Source organism: Odontesthes bonariensis, chromosome 2 (assembly GCF_027942865.1).
Source record: "Odontesthes bonariensis isolate fOdoBon6 chromosome 2, fOdoBon6.hap1, whole genome shotgun sequence".
NCBI classification, from domain to species: domain Eukaryota; kingdom Metazoa; phylum Chordata; class Actinopteri; order Atheriniformes; family Atherinopsidae; genus Odontesthes; species Odontesthes bonariensis.
The window spans coordinates 15,486,371-15,499,348 of record NC_134507.1 but is presented as its reverse complement, the minus strand read 5'-3'; the positions used below and the strand labels follow the sequence as shown (position 1 = coordinate 15,499,348).

The 12,978-nt window shown below is 43.5% G+C and overlaps 1 protein-coding gene across 3 annotated transcripts; it reads right to left on the bottom strand.

The window, feature by feature from the left end:
* Window positions 1-553: 553 nt before the first annotated feature.
* washc2c (WASH complex subunit 2C) lies at window positions 554-12,316 on the bottom strand. Of its 3 annotated transcripts, none has more exons than XM_075478277.1 (31): window positions 12,169-12,316; window positions 10,782-10,925; window positions 10,428-10,592; window positions 10,200-10,268; window positions 9,940-10,113; window positions 9,725-9,818; window positions 9,573-9,631; window positions 9,416-9,472; window positions 9,226-9,321; window positions 8,975-9,059; window positions 8,719-8,778; window positions 8,482-8,606; window positions 8,284-8,371; window positions 8,157-8,210; window positions 7,866-8,066; window positions 7,634-7,785; window positions 7,408-7,518; window positions 6,196-6,288; window positions 6,000-6,101; window positions 5,813-5,920; window positions 5,548-5,720; window positions 5,282-5,399; window positions 4,704-5,129; window positions 4,481-4,609; window positions 4,263-4,364; window positions 4,089-4,163; window positions 3,767-3,826; window positions 2,418-2,621; window positions 1,626-2,303; window positions 1,373-1,544; window positions 554-1,251 (listed from the first exon to the last, which is right to left on the bottom strand). In XM_075478277.1, the coding sequence occupies exons 2-31, from the start codon at window positions 10,923-10,925 to the stop codon at window positions 1,103-1,105; spliced, it is 4,323 nt and encodes a 1,440-aa protein (XP_075334392.1). In that variant the 5' UTR covers window positions 12,169-12,316; the 3' UTR covers window positions 554-1,102. The 3 variants fall into 3 exon arrangements, with proteins under 3 accessions (XP_075334392.1, XP_075334393.1, XP_075334394.1); XM_075478278.1 differs by having other exon boundaries at window positions 9,226-9,318; XM_075478279.1 differs by lacking the exon at window positions 3,767-3,826.
* Window positions 12,317-12,978: the final 662 nt, after the last annotated feature.

Genomic DNA, 12,978 nt, shown 5'->3' with positions numbered 1-12,978 from the left:
CAGCGGTGTTAGTTCAGACACCTCTAGTTCCAATAATTTTTCTGTTCTCAGAATTGCACTATGTTAGGATTTCAACGCAAACGTCCTATGGAATGACTCGATTAAAAGTTCATTTTCAATTGTTTAACCGCATTTAACCGTTTTAGCCCCTTCTGTGTTGGAGGTACATACATCCTATTCCTGCCTGAGATGTAGGTCAGATAAAAGGCTACCATGCACGCTTATGACAAAATAAGATTCTCTCGTGAAACTAACATTGCCAATCTTTGGACGTGGTAGGAAAATTAACCATCTGGAGGAAACCCAATCCAGAACAGGGAGAATATGCAAATCCCCACTTCTGCCACAGTGGGAATGGGACTTGCAACCCTCTGGCTGTGTGTGGAGACAGTGCTGACCACCACCTCAACCAGCTTAGATTCTTTTTTTTTTTTTTTTTTTTTACTTTAAAAGTAAAAATCATGTTGAACTCGTCTGCTGATGTCAGACCACGATCAATGCATCCGTCTTGACACGGCACATAACAGCCATTCAATTGAAATAACCGCACAAATTTCAGATAAAATATGTTTCTTTTTAGTCATTTAAAAAAAAAAAAATCTCTTTTCCATCACAGCCAAAGTTAAGAAATGGATGAATTTCTCAATAAAAACATTTGTCAAAAATGACTAAGACATTAAGTAAACAAACTGCTGTCTCACAAGCATGATATGGCACAAACCCAAAGACATGGAATCTCACAAGGCAAAGCCAAAAGATAAGAAGAAAAAAAACAACAAGCACAAAAAAAAAAATTTACTGTTAATTTCTGCAGGCCTCAAGGCTAAGCATACAGTATGCTTTTAAAGTGCTATCACATATAATAATGGCTAACGGTTCATATTAACTATGATGCCAGGATGATTTTGAAAAATGCTGTTGGCAGATGACTGGAATCATTTAGATTTGAGTGTGTATCTGCAAAAAAAAATAAAAATAAGCCACAGTATTAATATGAATTTATAGCAATAAATACTCTTATCAACAGTGTGTCTGATATCCTTCAGTGATCTCTGAATGACAAAGGAATCCACAATTGTACAAATCTGGCCTCTCCGGAACATCAGTTCCCCCCGAGAGCGTTCAGTGGGTCGTCAAATATGTTGCTTGAATCCGCTGCTGCTGCACTGGTGTCCTGCGATGGTGGCGTTTTCTTTGATTTATGGGGAGTCTTTGCCACTGGTTTTACTGTGCTTGCTGAGAAAATGTCATCTTTAAAGGAACAGAGAGGTATACAGAAGCATTTAGTGAAATACACCAGATTAAGAAGGCAGAACAAAACCAACGCACATTTAGAGAGTTTGCGTGTAATGCGCGTTCCATTGCGGCTCACCCATGTCATCGTCAAATATTGACTTGGTCTCTCCCTTAGTCTTGGACTTCTGTTTTGGTTTGAAAGTGTCCGTCAGGTCAGCGAAAATGTCTACATTATCGTCGAACAAGCTGGCATCGATGGTCTTTTCTTTGTGCTTCTTGTGGACTTTAGGCACAGCGGCTACTTCATCCTGCAAAACAGATATTCAGCCAGTGAGAGAGGAAATGTGATAGACCTCGACAGTATTATCATGGGTGTACAGTAAAGGCACCTGAAAGATGTCCTGCTTTGAAAAGCTACTGCTGTTCTTGATTTCTTTACTGCTTGTGGACGAGGGAGTGGAACTGTTGCTCAGTCGAAATATGTCATCGTCTTCATCTTCTTCCAAAAAGGCAGAGGCCTTAGTTTTTTTAGTGCTCGGCCGTGGCTTGACAATTTGGAAAAGGTCATCAGTGCCGTCATCAAAAAGGGATGGGAGTGTGCTTTTATCCTCGTCTTTCTTCGGTGCTACCCCGCTACTGGCCTGAGGGTGACTTGTCTTGGTAGTTTCTCTAGTGGGGGGCTTGCTAGTGAATGAGCTTGCCCCAAACAGACCGTCAGAGCCAAAGAGGTCAACTTCATCAGAAGTCTTACTGAAGTCTTTCTTTCCAGCATTTGTTGAAACTGGCAGTATGAGTTCAGAGGGCCTGGGAAAGATTTGAGGGGGCGAAGGCTGGGAGGCTGAGGTGGTGGGCGAGGTTGGAGTTGCTGCCGAGTTAGGTAATGTTGGATTAATGTGTTTATGGCCGGAATTGTCTGGTGGAGGCAATTCTGAACCAGACAGACTGGGGTTGGGCCCAGAAACAGCTCCTCCAAGAGTCTCCTCGATGTCCTCCATAGATCTCTGGGCAGCTTGTTGTCTCGCCGCTCTGGACTGAGGTCTCCGAAGTAGAGCACCTTTGGCTCGACTCTGCACGACAGGAGATTTTACGCTGACATCACATGCTAAAATTTCAACAGCAATAAAACTAACCCGAAAGCCCTATAGACTGCAAGTGTGACACCCCAGGAAACAAAAACCCACCTTGTGCGTGCTCTGCAGCGTTGCGACCTTGACCGGTGTGTCAAAGCTCACCCCTCTGTCACCGTCTGCGTGAGCTCCTACAGGAGTTGTGGCCGGGCTGGGACTCATGCTGGAGCTGGATACCCCAGAGGAGGAACTCGGACCCTCCGACATACTGGGTACAGCACCAGGGAGCAACGCAGCGGGGTTGATCATCAGACTGGCCTGAACAAAAAAAGAAGACTCATTATTACAGTAATTTATTAATGGATCCTGAGCACCAATATATGAAAAATCCTTTTTTTTTTGTGCGCCTCAAATCTACACATCTGTCAACTCATGCAGTTTCTCAGTTCAGAGTTGTTTCAGAGAGTATTCTTTAAAAGGAAATGAGAAATCAGGCCTGAAGAGCGAAATGAGCCAAGAGAAAGGGGAGTGAGTAATAACTACTGAAACTGTAACGAGTAAAGGCGCTAGCATGGTTGACGCGTCTGTCACGGCGGTGGCGGACCGTGACGTCAAAATGACGTTTCAGGCCTGGCGCTTCCCTTGAAAAGACGGCGCAGCGCGTTGTCGTGCACCAGTCGATTTTTGTAACTTGGCGGCGCCACCAACGAAAAACCGGATGGACCGATGTGAGACCAGGCTCAGTGAGGAGGTGCGTTTGTACAGGCAGCTGTACGAAACTGTAGTGAAACAGCACAGGGAGCACGTAAACTCCCAAAACTGGTGCACAGAGATTGGCAGAACTTTGGGGAAAGAGGGAGAGTTCTGTAAGAATGTGTGGAAGAAGCTACGGGACAGATACGTGAAGGCAAAGAAGAGGGCAGAGACTCAAAAAGTGCTGATGCCGGGGGCTTCAGACCATCACCTCTTTTAACTGAATTAAAAAATTAAAATTATCCGAATACTGCAGCAGTATCATTAATGACAGTATTCTTGCTCTTCATTGTTTTCTTCTCCACTTTCGTGGTTGTAGAGTAGCGGTAACCTTCACGTAGCAGCGCCACCTCTGTGACGGAGAAAATTGCAACTACTGGCGCATCGGCTTGCGCCACTATATATGGCGGGCACGAACTCGTGACGTCATCAACACTGCTCGCGCGAGCAGACGCAGCAACCATGCTAGAGCCTTAAGACAACTCTTCAAGAGCAGCAATATGAAAGGAAATCTATTTTTACTTGTGACAATGCTGCTAAATCAGGCCTAAGTTTTGAAAATAGAACACAAAGAAGCGTAGACAGGGGGAGAGAACGTGCGAGCGGCAGCAGGAAAAGCTTCCCCGAGAAGGAATCAGAAGGAAACGTCAGGAGGAAAGACTTTTGATTCAGTTCAAACAAACAAAAAAAAAAAAAGATAATAAAATTACTTGAAGTTTCCCAATCCTCGATGAGGAATCTTTAGCTTTTACAGGGCTCGATGCAGGTTTCTGTACAGTCAGATTACAGCAGGATCAGAATTTTATCAACAGCATCTCTTGTGTTATTTCAGAGACAACACAAACCTTTCAGCAGGTGAACCACTAGGCTGACGTGTCAATTACAATATCAATAAAGAGAAAACAGCTAATACAGAAAAATGCTCTTAAATCGGTACCACGTGGCCCACAAATAACGTGTTTAAAGGCCCAGAAACAAAACAACACGACACCGTGATATGGCAGCTGTAGATCAGGGTTAAAGTAAACTCGCCTGAATCTCTGACAGAGGTTCTGGACTTGCAAGTGGTGCTCTGTCAGGAGGTTTGCTGGGTTTCTCTGCTACTTTCTGGAAATTAAAGTACAAGAGGGGCTATGTTTAGAGAGGAATCAAAAGGCCTTTTCTATTTTACTGCAATGTAAATTATTCGAATCCCTTCAAACGAACAGGAGGACTTGGTTTCTGCTTGATGGAGTTGAAGAGGTCATCTTCATCATCATCTGCAAACAGACTCTCTGCTGCCGGCTTCACTGAGCTGAGCTTGGAGCTCTGGAAAGCGAGTACATTTACGTATTCTTAACAAGTGGTGAAAATAATTACTTGCAAAGAGAAGACAGACATCCAAAGCAAACACAGAGCAATGATATATATATTCATATACTGACTGCTGCTTTTCCTGAGGATGCAAAGAGGTCAACATCTGGATCGTTGTCTTTCTGCTGAGTGTGACTGAAAAGCAACTCTTCATCCTGGAAGACGCCTGTGCTCTTTGTCTGAGGTCGCTCCTCTGCGGGCTGTAAGGAAATCAGCGTTTACCTTGACTGCACAAACAGAACAATGCGATGGGTCTGCTTTGAAGATATAGAAAAAAAACAAAAAAAAACAAACCTTTAGAGTGTTATTCGCTGTGGGCTTACTGGGTGTGAATATTGGATCGTTCCAATCCGACTCATCTTCCTCCTCCTCCTCATCAAACAGACTAACAGCGTTTGTTTTACTCTTCTCTTCCTTCTTTTCCTCCCACTGAACATTTGGCGGTGGGCTTTCCCTAGAGAATAAGATGTCATCGTGGTCCGCTTCATTCGGGGAGCTTTTCGCCTGCTTGCTGGCAAGAACGTCGATGCCACCGAATAGACTGACGGCTCCAGCGGGCTTCTTTTTACTTTCGTTGCCCTCCTGCGACGGCAAAGTTGGGAGAGGCTCGGGTTTTGCTGCTGCTGGTTTCGGCTGCTCCGGAGGTTTGTCGTTTACCGCTGTCCTAGAAACTGCAAACTCCTCAGACACCGTGGACGACCGGGAGGAAACAAGAGGTGTCTGAAAAAGAAAAGAAGTCAAATGTCTGTGTAAATGAAAGGTTATATAAATGAATCATCAAATAATCAGTTCCCTTGAACCTAGGCAGCGCCTTTAAAAGATTTGTCATCCCTAACAAATATGTAAAAGAAAAGCGATGCGAGTGCACTTGCTTTAGCTGGGGCTTCAGGGTTGGTTGCAACCGCAGGTTTAGGGCCGAAGAGAGAGCCTTTATCTTCATAATCCCCCTCGTCTTCAAACAGGAGAGCAACCCTCTGGGGCTTCTTCGGACTATATGAAGCGCGGCAGAACAAGAGGACAAGTGAGACTGCGTTCCAGTGAATTATGATCAAAGTTATCCAAGAACTGTCTCAACAGACACAGTTTACATAGTTTCCAATGTATTGTCGGAGCGAACGTGTTCTAATGCCGCAAATACCTCGGCTCTTTAGAGGGGGCAAAGAGGTCATCGTTGTCTTCGGCGCCAAACAGGCTGCTCTTCTGCGATGGTTTGGTGCTGGGAAGACTGGACGGAGCACTGGTACTGGTCGTCATCCCCCCCGTCTTGGTGCCAGGTTTTGTTGCGCCACTTTTTGAACCGATCCATTGGTCCTGTGATTCGAGAAACAGAAATGATGTCATTGAACATCCAGGAGAACACTGGCTGAGAGGAGGAAAACATCCATTGTTGCGTACTCGTATACCTCGTCATCGCTGAAGAGGGAGCTGGACGCGACTTTGCTGGGCTGCGGTGTGGAGGCTTTAGCTTGATTAGCTTTGGGTTTAGATTTGGCTGCAGATGCAAACAAGTCCTGCAAGACAAAAAGCCGGGTGAAAAAAAAAAAGTGACGGCCAACTTCATTCAGTTTTGTGACGCATATGAACTTTTACCTCTTCTTCTTCATCATCGAATAAAGACAGAGAGGCCAGGCTGGCTATGCCCAGGCTTGTAGGTTCAGGCTTAGACTGGCTCTTGGGGATTGATGGAAATAGCTGTGGAGGGTAAAACCAATATGAAGTGTAATTAAAATGCGCTGATAAAAATCAGTTTAATCATTTTTCTTCCATTGATGTATGAGAGCTTGACCTGTGCGTCTTCATCATCAGAGAAGAGGCCTCTGGTCTGGGGTTTCTGCGTCGGCTCGACGGCAGCTTTTTCAACATCAGCAGGGAGACCGTTCTACCAAGAACAAAGTATTTTCATGCACATTAGTACAAGGAAATAAGAGGTGAACTTTCTAAACTGGCATACCCAACTACAATGTGCCCCAAACCACAAGGTCAAATCTACAAAAAAGAGTTAACGTGCAAGTGAGAACAGAACAATGATGTGCAAATCTCATAAACCAATATCTTATTCACAATGACACAATGTCAAATGTTGCAAGCTAGACGTTACCATTTCATGAAAAAAATATTAGTGCACCTTGAATTTGATGGCAGCACCGCATCTCAGAAACGTTGGGGCAGGGTCATGTTCACCACTGCGTAGCATTCCCTTCTCTTTAAACAACAGTCTGAAAACTGAAAGCTGGAACTGAGGAGACCGGCTGCTGGAGCTTTAGAGGGATGTCGTCCCATCGTTGTCTCGTATAACCTTGTAGCTGCTCAACAGTTCAGAGTTTCCTTTGGCACGTTTCGCTTTTCAAGGGGCACCGAATCTTTCCGGCCGGTGAAAGATCAACTTATCATCCCAGCCTTTTTGTTGCCCAAATCTTTTTAGACGTGTTTGCTACCACCAAATTCAAGATGAGCTAATGTTTTTTCACAAAGTTGCAAAATGTCTGTATTGTACGATAGAGATGGCACTCAAATGTGTGTACAATTGTGTTTCTTAAAAACTAAATACAGAATCAAATAAACATTTGAAAACAGAACGATTTTATACTCGCAAACGTGTGTTTCCGGAGGAATGCATACCACCATAAAACTCTGTAAGCATTTGGGAACTGAGGGGAACATTTTCCCCATTGTTGCTTGATGAGACGTCAGCTGCTACACCATGCAGGCCCAACTTTGTGTCCGATCTGACCATTAACCTTATCAGCTGTGAGATGTTGTCTTATTAGCATGATCAAACTTTTCCATACTTTTGTTGCCCCAGTCATAATTTTGAAAAGTTTCTCAGGCACTGAATGCCAATGAGCATACATGGCTTCCCCTCAAATGAATGAATGAATGCTCTGTTTAATCATTCGGTATGTCCCATTCGCACCATTTCCCATCAAACATAAGGTTGCAACCTATTTTTGCCTACATTTCATCGGGAGTAAAGTGTCAAACAATGATTTATTCAAACCTCCTCAGATTTCTCAGACTCCTCACTGGTAGACAGCTGCCGTTTCTTCAGGCCCTCACTGAGCAAGCTTTTGGTGCCGGGACCGAACATTGAGATGGCCCCTGGCGGGATCTGAAAGTAAAGATGAATTGTACAAAAAGTCGATGTGCCATCAAGTCGAATGGTCCCCAAGTGTAACACCAAGCCTGTTCAGAAGCGGTGAGACACACGTATGTTTTTAATTTACCTTTTTCTCGGGGGTTTTATCCTTCTCTTCCACCTTCTTGCTCTGGGGAACGGACGGTGCACTGTACTTGTCACTGAATATATCCCCATCCTCGTCGTCTTCATCATCAAAAAGGTCTATAGCTCTCGTAGGTTTGGGTTTCTTCGGTACAGCTGAAAAAATAAATAAATAAAAGGAGACCCGATCACAACTCAGCATTACAGCACTTATGTCCTCATTTTCATTCACCTACCAGAGTCGGACTTTTTCAGGCTTTTACCACTGAAGAATTCTTCGTCCTCGTCCTCGTCATCAAACAGCCCACTTCCTCCTCCAGAACCGCCAGTTCCTGCGCTAAGCTGTTTGGGGGCGGCATTAGTTTTAACAGCCGGAGTCCCATTTTCTTTGTTCCCCTCTGAATCAGACTCTTGGCTTGAACTGAAGAGGCTGTTGTCTGTTGGGAGAAAGTGATTTATTTTTTTTTTTTGAGCATGGCGAAACAGACAAGAAACTGATGTTTGCTGCCATAAGTCACTTCTCTTACCTGGGAATATCGATACAGCCCCCACTGGAATCTTCTTCTCAGGTTTGCTAGATTCTGGTTGGAAAAGGAAAGTTTACCTGCTAGTCCGCTTAATTCCACATACAACTTTTCCATATTGCTGTCTTACCAGCGGCTGGAGCTGTGCTTTTTATGCTTTCATTCGCAGTTCTTTTCTCGTCTGCCACAGGTTTTGGTGCCTCAGAGAAAAGATCACCCTGAATGGCGCATCGTGATGACACAAAATCAATTTCTGTCTCATGTAGATTCTGTAAAGTGGAATTAAGACCACAGGAGGAAGCAATGAAAACCACCTGGTTTGCTTTACCTCGTCGTCATCGTCAAAGAGGCCTCTCCCTCCACTGAAGAGGCCGCCTTTCCCTCCAAACGGGGAGAAGTCATCGTCATCCATCCTCGGTGGCTTAAACATGTCATCGCTGTCCTCTTCGGCTGCTGTAACAACGCACATTAACAGCATGAGGCAACATGGCAACAACGACTCTGCAGTAAAACAACGAACTTTTACCAAAAAGTTGGAATCAGTGATGATGAATGAGAGTCCTACCCGGTGGCTTTGTAGGCTTTGGTTCTTTTCTGCCTTTGCTCTTCTTCTTAGAGGTCAAGGCTTCCCAGATAATGACATGGTAGTAGGAAAAAAAAAAATCCATAAGCATGCACATGCAGTGATGACCCTCGTCCATGAGATGCTTTTCAATGTAAATTTTAAACTTGGATGCCTTGAATTTAACTGAAATAAATTATGATGAGAAACACGGATGACTGGAAAGTCAAAGAGAGTTATACCGCCGACAGGGACTTACATGCTCGATCTCCCTCGGGTCTGCTAGGCGGTTCACCTTTGATTCGGGCGGCCAGCTCATCAGCAAAGGAGGAAGAAGCTGTGTTCTGACAGTGACATGAAAATGACCAGGGCAAATGTTATCAAATCCCCTTAAAGTGCAACTAATCTTTATCAATTCAAATTAAAATGACAAATGAAATCAAATCAACTCAAACACTTGTTTATATGCTATTGTGGTGATTGAATTCTTTCCCATGAGCACGAGCGTACTTGTGGCTCGTCATCGTCCTTGTCTGAATCTCCAAATATGTCAGAATCCTCATCTTCGTCCTCTTCATCCTCCTCATAACTCATCATGGATGACTTCTGGGCACATGTGAAAGTAAGAGTCTAAAGTTACACGGGTTACAAGCATGTAAAGTAGTTTTTATTGTGCTGGGCAAAGATGCAAACAGATTACCTTTTTATTATTATTGTGTACTTCTTCCTCCTCCTGATCAAAGTCCTCATCTGAATGCTGTTAAATAAATGAGTAAGGACGACGCTTTTCAATTTCCCTGAAAAGCCAAATGCAAAATACTTTGAGAAATAAGAAAAACAAACAAAAACGTTCTTACTGCTTCTTTGCCGTCTTCACTCTCGATCACACTGTCCCGGTCACTGTCCACTGACATTTCTGAAAACAGGATGATATGCACACAGTGAGGGGAAGAAACTCTACACTGTGCACATTACGGTGCAGAAAAAAAAGCTAAGATCGGAACATTACCGTCACTTGACAGGTCACCAAGTCCGACGTCGTCTTGTTCCATGAAGGCTTGAGAACCAATTAGATATGGAAGTGGCCTGTCCACATAAAGATCCTGGAAGAAAAGCAACAACAGAGACACAAGACGGAATAACATTAACGTAAAGATGCACCATCACACGCAGTTTTGCACAGATTTCAAGAATCCTGCAACGGCTTCATAACTAACAGCAGACCTTGGGCTCCAGGATGGCCTCTACTCGGTCTGTGACCTCCTCGTCCTCCGAGTCAGAGTTCCCTGCTTTGATATCCAGATGCTCAAAGGCGGACTCCAACACTTTTAAACCGTAAGTCACGGCTTCCTGCATCTTAGGGATCAACTCTGATTCTTTCTGTTCTCGAGTCTTCTCCTTCAATAAAAAACAAACGTAAAAATAAGTAAGTATCCAGGGATTAAAAATGAGGTGAGCCGACTTTCATTAATCAGTTAATGTACCTGTTCAGGCTGCTTTTCTAGTGCATCAACCTTGGGAATACTCTCTTCCACTTCTTCATCATACACTCTCTATAACAGACCAAAAACATGAAAGGGGATTTCTGTTACAGAACTGAATCCACCACGTAAAGTTCACCCTAGAGGGCCTGTGGCTCTAAAATAACACAAGGAAGTGGGAGGAATTGTTATCGGTGACTGCACGATAAATCTTTAAATGATATACGTTACGTTTTCTATGAACTGTGTGTTTGACAGCATTAGAAAGTCGTTGAAGACGGAGTGTAAGCGGCTGTCAGTGGCCTTAGTGTCACGGATCAGACTGTCCAACTGATTTTCGATCTCATGTGTTTTAGACAGCATTCTCTGGGAAAAGTCTTGAAGGAAGAGGAAGAGCTGTGAAGAAAAAAAACGAAAAAAAAACGTGGTTACGTAAACAAGATCAGTTGCAGGGTTACTGCAAAGCGCATTTCACAATATTCTCATGCACTTCTGCAGAGTTTCACCAATTATTTGTCAAACCGTGACAGGAAATGACCATTTTCTTCGCCTACTGCAGACATGTGGGTGACATTTCTGACTTACCCCCGAGTCAGCCGCCAAAGACCAGTTGGCACTGTGTTGACGTATCTCCTCAAGACTCCAGGGTCTCTCCCAAATCTGAGCATCGTTATCCAAGTGCTCACTCCTGCTCGGGCCATTTGCCATTCCCTCCGGGAACGCGCTCATCTGCAATCAGATTGCTTGTTGTTATGGATGGAATCAATAATTCATAGAAGCTTTTAGAGTTCTGTCAAACTAAACTAGAGGAAAACATGTCTTGGTCTGCTGTAAACTCTCCCCCTTATGTGGTTTGATTGGTATCTTAAGCCCTCTCTGCTTGCAATAAAGAGCGAGAATTTTCGGATGTGAAAGCTTGTTGGTGGAGGTCAAGCTGTAATCAGTGTTTTCTGCAACTTTATGCAAAAACCCACACCATAAGGTGGAGGGAAAACATCCTCAGGTCCACACTACAAGTCATAGAGTTGTTCCACAGACAAAGAAAGTTTGCGAGAGTAACCACAGTGAAATCACTCACAAATAAAGAACGATGCATTATTTCTGATGGAAGCCCTCCATTTAAGTAGTTTCAAGGCCAAGGGACACAAACAACAATAAGATGCCTGTGGTAAATTTGTTCAAATCATTGAGGACAAATACAATATTGTGCTACATAGGTCTGGCATAAGTTTAGTGAATAGTGAACTTAGGGCTTTGACAGTACTGCAGCATTTGTCCTCACAATGAAGATCATCATCATGGCCATGGGGATCAACCATGATGCCTCCCCACAGCTTTACAACCAGTATGAATATTTGCCCCGGTGTCAAGAGTTTAAACCTCTCCACGGTAAGTCAAACTGGGGACAGAGATCAATCCGCAAAAACTTCTAGGTATGTGTGACATGCTCTTACTCTACATAGCTGTGTAGGCCACTGCTCATTCATCGACGAGGCATTTTTAGCAATACATTTCGACTAATCACTGCGTGCATTAGATCTCACACGGCCAAAGACACGGTTTCAGTGTCAATAAACCTTAACCAAAAACACCGTTCGGCTTGACCTAATTGTTTCCCTGATATGTATGGATAACTTCCTTTGGCACTGAAAGACCAAAAGATAAATCCCATTTTGACTTGGAAATTCCCTTCAAATGCTTTATGTAGTTCTACTGCTATACTTGCGATATAACAAGATAACGCTGGATTTGCAATCACCTTGACACGTTTGCAAAAGGGCAAGTTGCTATGTCCCCATAAAGTTACCTAAATGTTATTTCCTCTCACTTGAATTTGGTTCTGAAAGAGAAAGCGGGGTCTGTTTGGCTAGCAGCTAGCTTAACTTAGCTAGCCAACACCAACGGTGACTGTTGCTGCTCTGAGTAGCACAAAGTGATATATCACTCAAACATTAAGCGTTTCCACGCTTACCTTGAACAGCTCTGGTCAAATGCGGTCCGCGACGGTCAACTCTGGTTAGAAACGAGGAAAAAAAATAAGATCGATTATGCAAAATTTGGCCTTTCCCTCATTGGTCTTCTGACAGGTCAGCCATGTTCTGTCTGCAGACAGTCACCTGACTGCCGTTACCTAGCAACCTAAAGAAAGTGGGGCGGAGTGGAACAAACTAACAACGCAGCGAAGCTAATGGTGTAATGTGGCTGTTTTAAAATAAGCGTAGCTTATGACATTACAAGTTGTTTTTTAATACGATTTTCAAGACGAGACAAATATGCAGATTTGTCATTATTTTTACGGTGGGGTCTGTATGGCAGTGAAAGTTCCCGAGAGACATACGGCTGTTGTTTTCTTACATTTCTTGCACTTAAGCCCCCACTCACTCCCAGGATATTTTGATATCTCGGCTCTTTCAACCTTTCACCTAAAAACTTCCCGGTATATGCAGGTGAATCTTCTATTTCATCTCCTCGCACCACACAACTTCAATCAATCATTTTCTACATTCGCAAACAGATCTCTATCTATCTCTATCTTATCTCATTCATTTGATACAAGCTTGGCTGTAGAACAATGTCAGGCTACTGCACGGAAACATCTTAACGAAAAAGTTGTTTTATCGACATTCTTTTTCAAAGTCTTTGAGATAAAGGGCTTTTTCTAAAGGGTAAATTTGGGGAATTAAAAAAAATTAAGATAACTGCTATCTAACAAGTGATTTCTTGTCTTAAGTATGAGGAAATGTTCGAGTTCCCCAAAACTAATTTGGCATATGGACGTTTT

Excerpts from the sequence above, each read along its gene's own strand:
- washc2c (XM_075478277.1), bottom strand. The coding sequence starts at position 10,925 with ATGAGCGCGTTCCCGGAGGGAATGGCAAATGGCCCGAGCAGGAGTGAG. Across the intron at positions 10,593-10,781 it reads CTTTGGCGGCTGACTCGGGG|CTCTTCCTCTTCCTTCAAGA; the intron begins GTAAGTCAGAAA and ends TTTTCTTCACAG. Across the intron at positions 10,269-10,427 it reads ACACACAGTTCATAGAAAAC|AGAGTGTATGATGAAGAAGT; the intron begins GTAACGTATATC and ends GGTCTGTTATAG.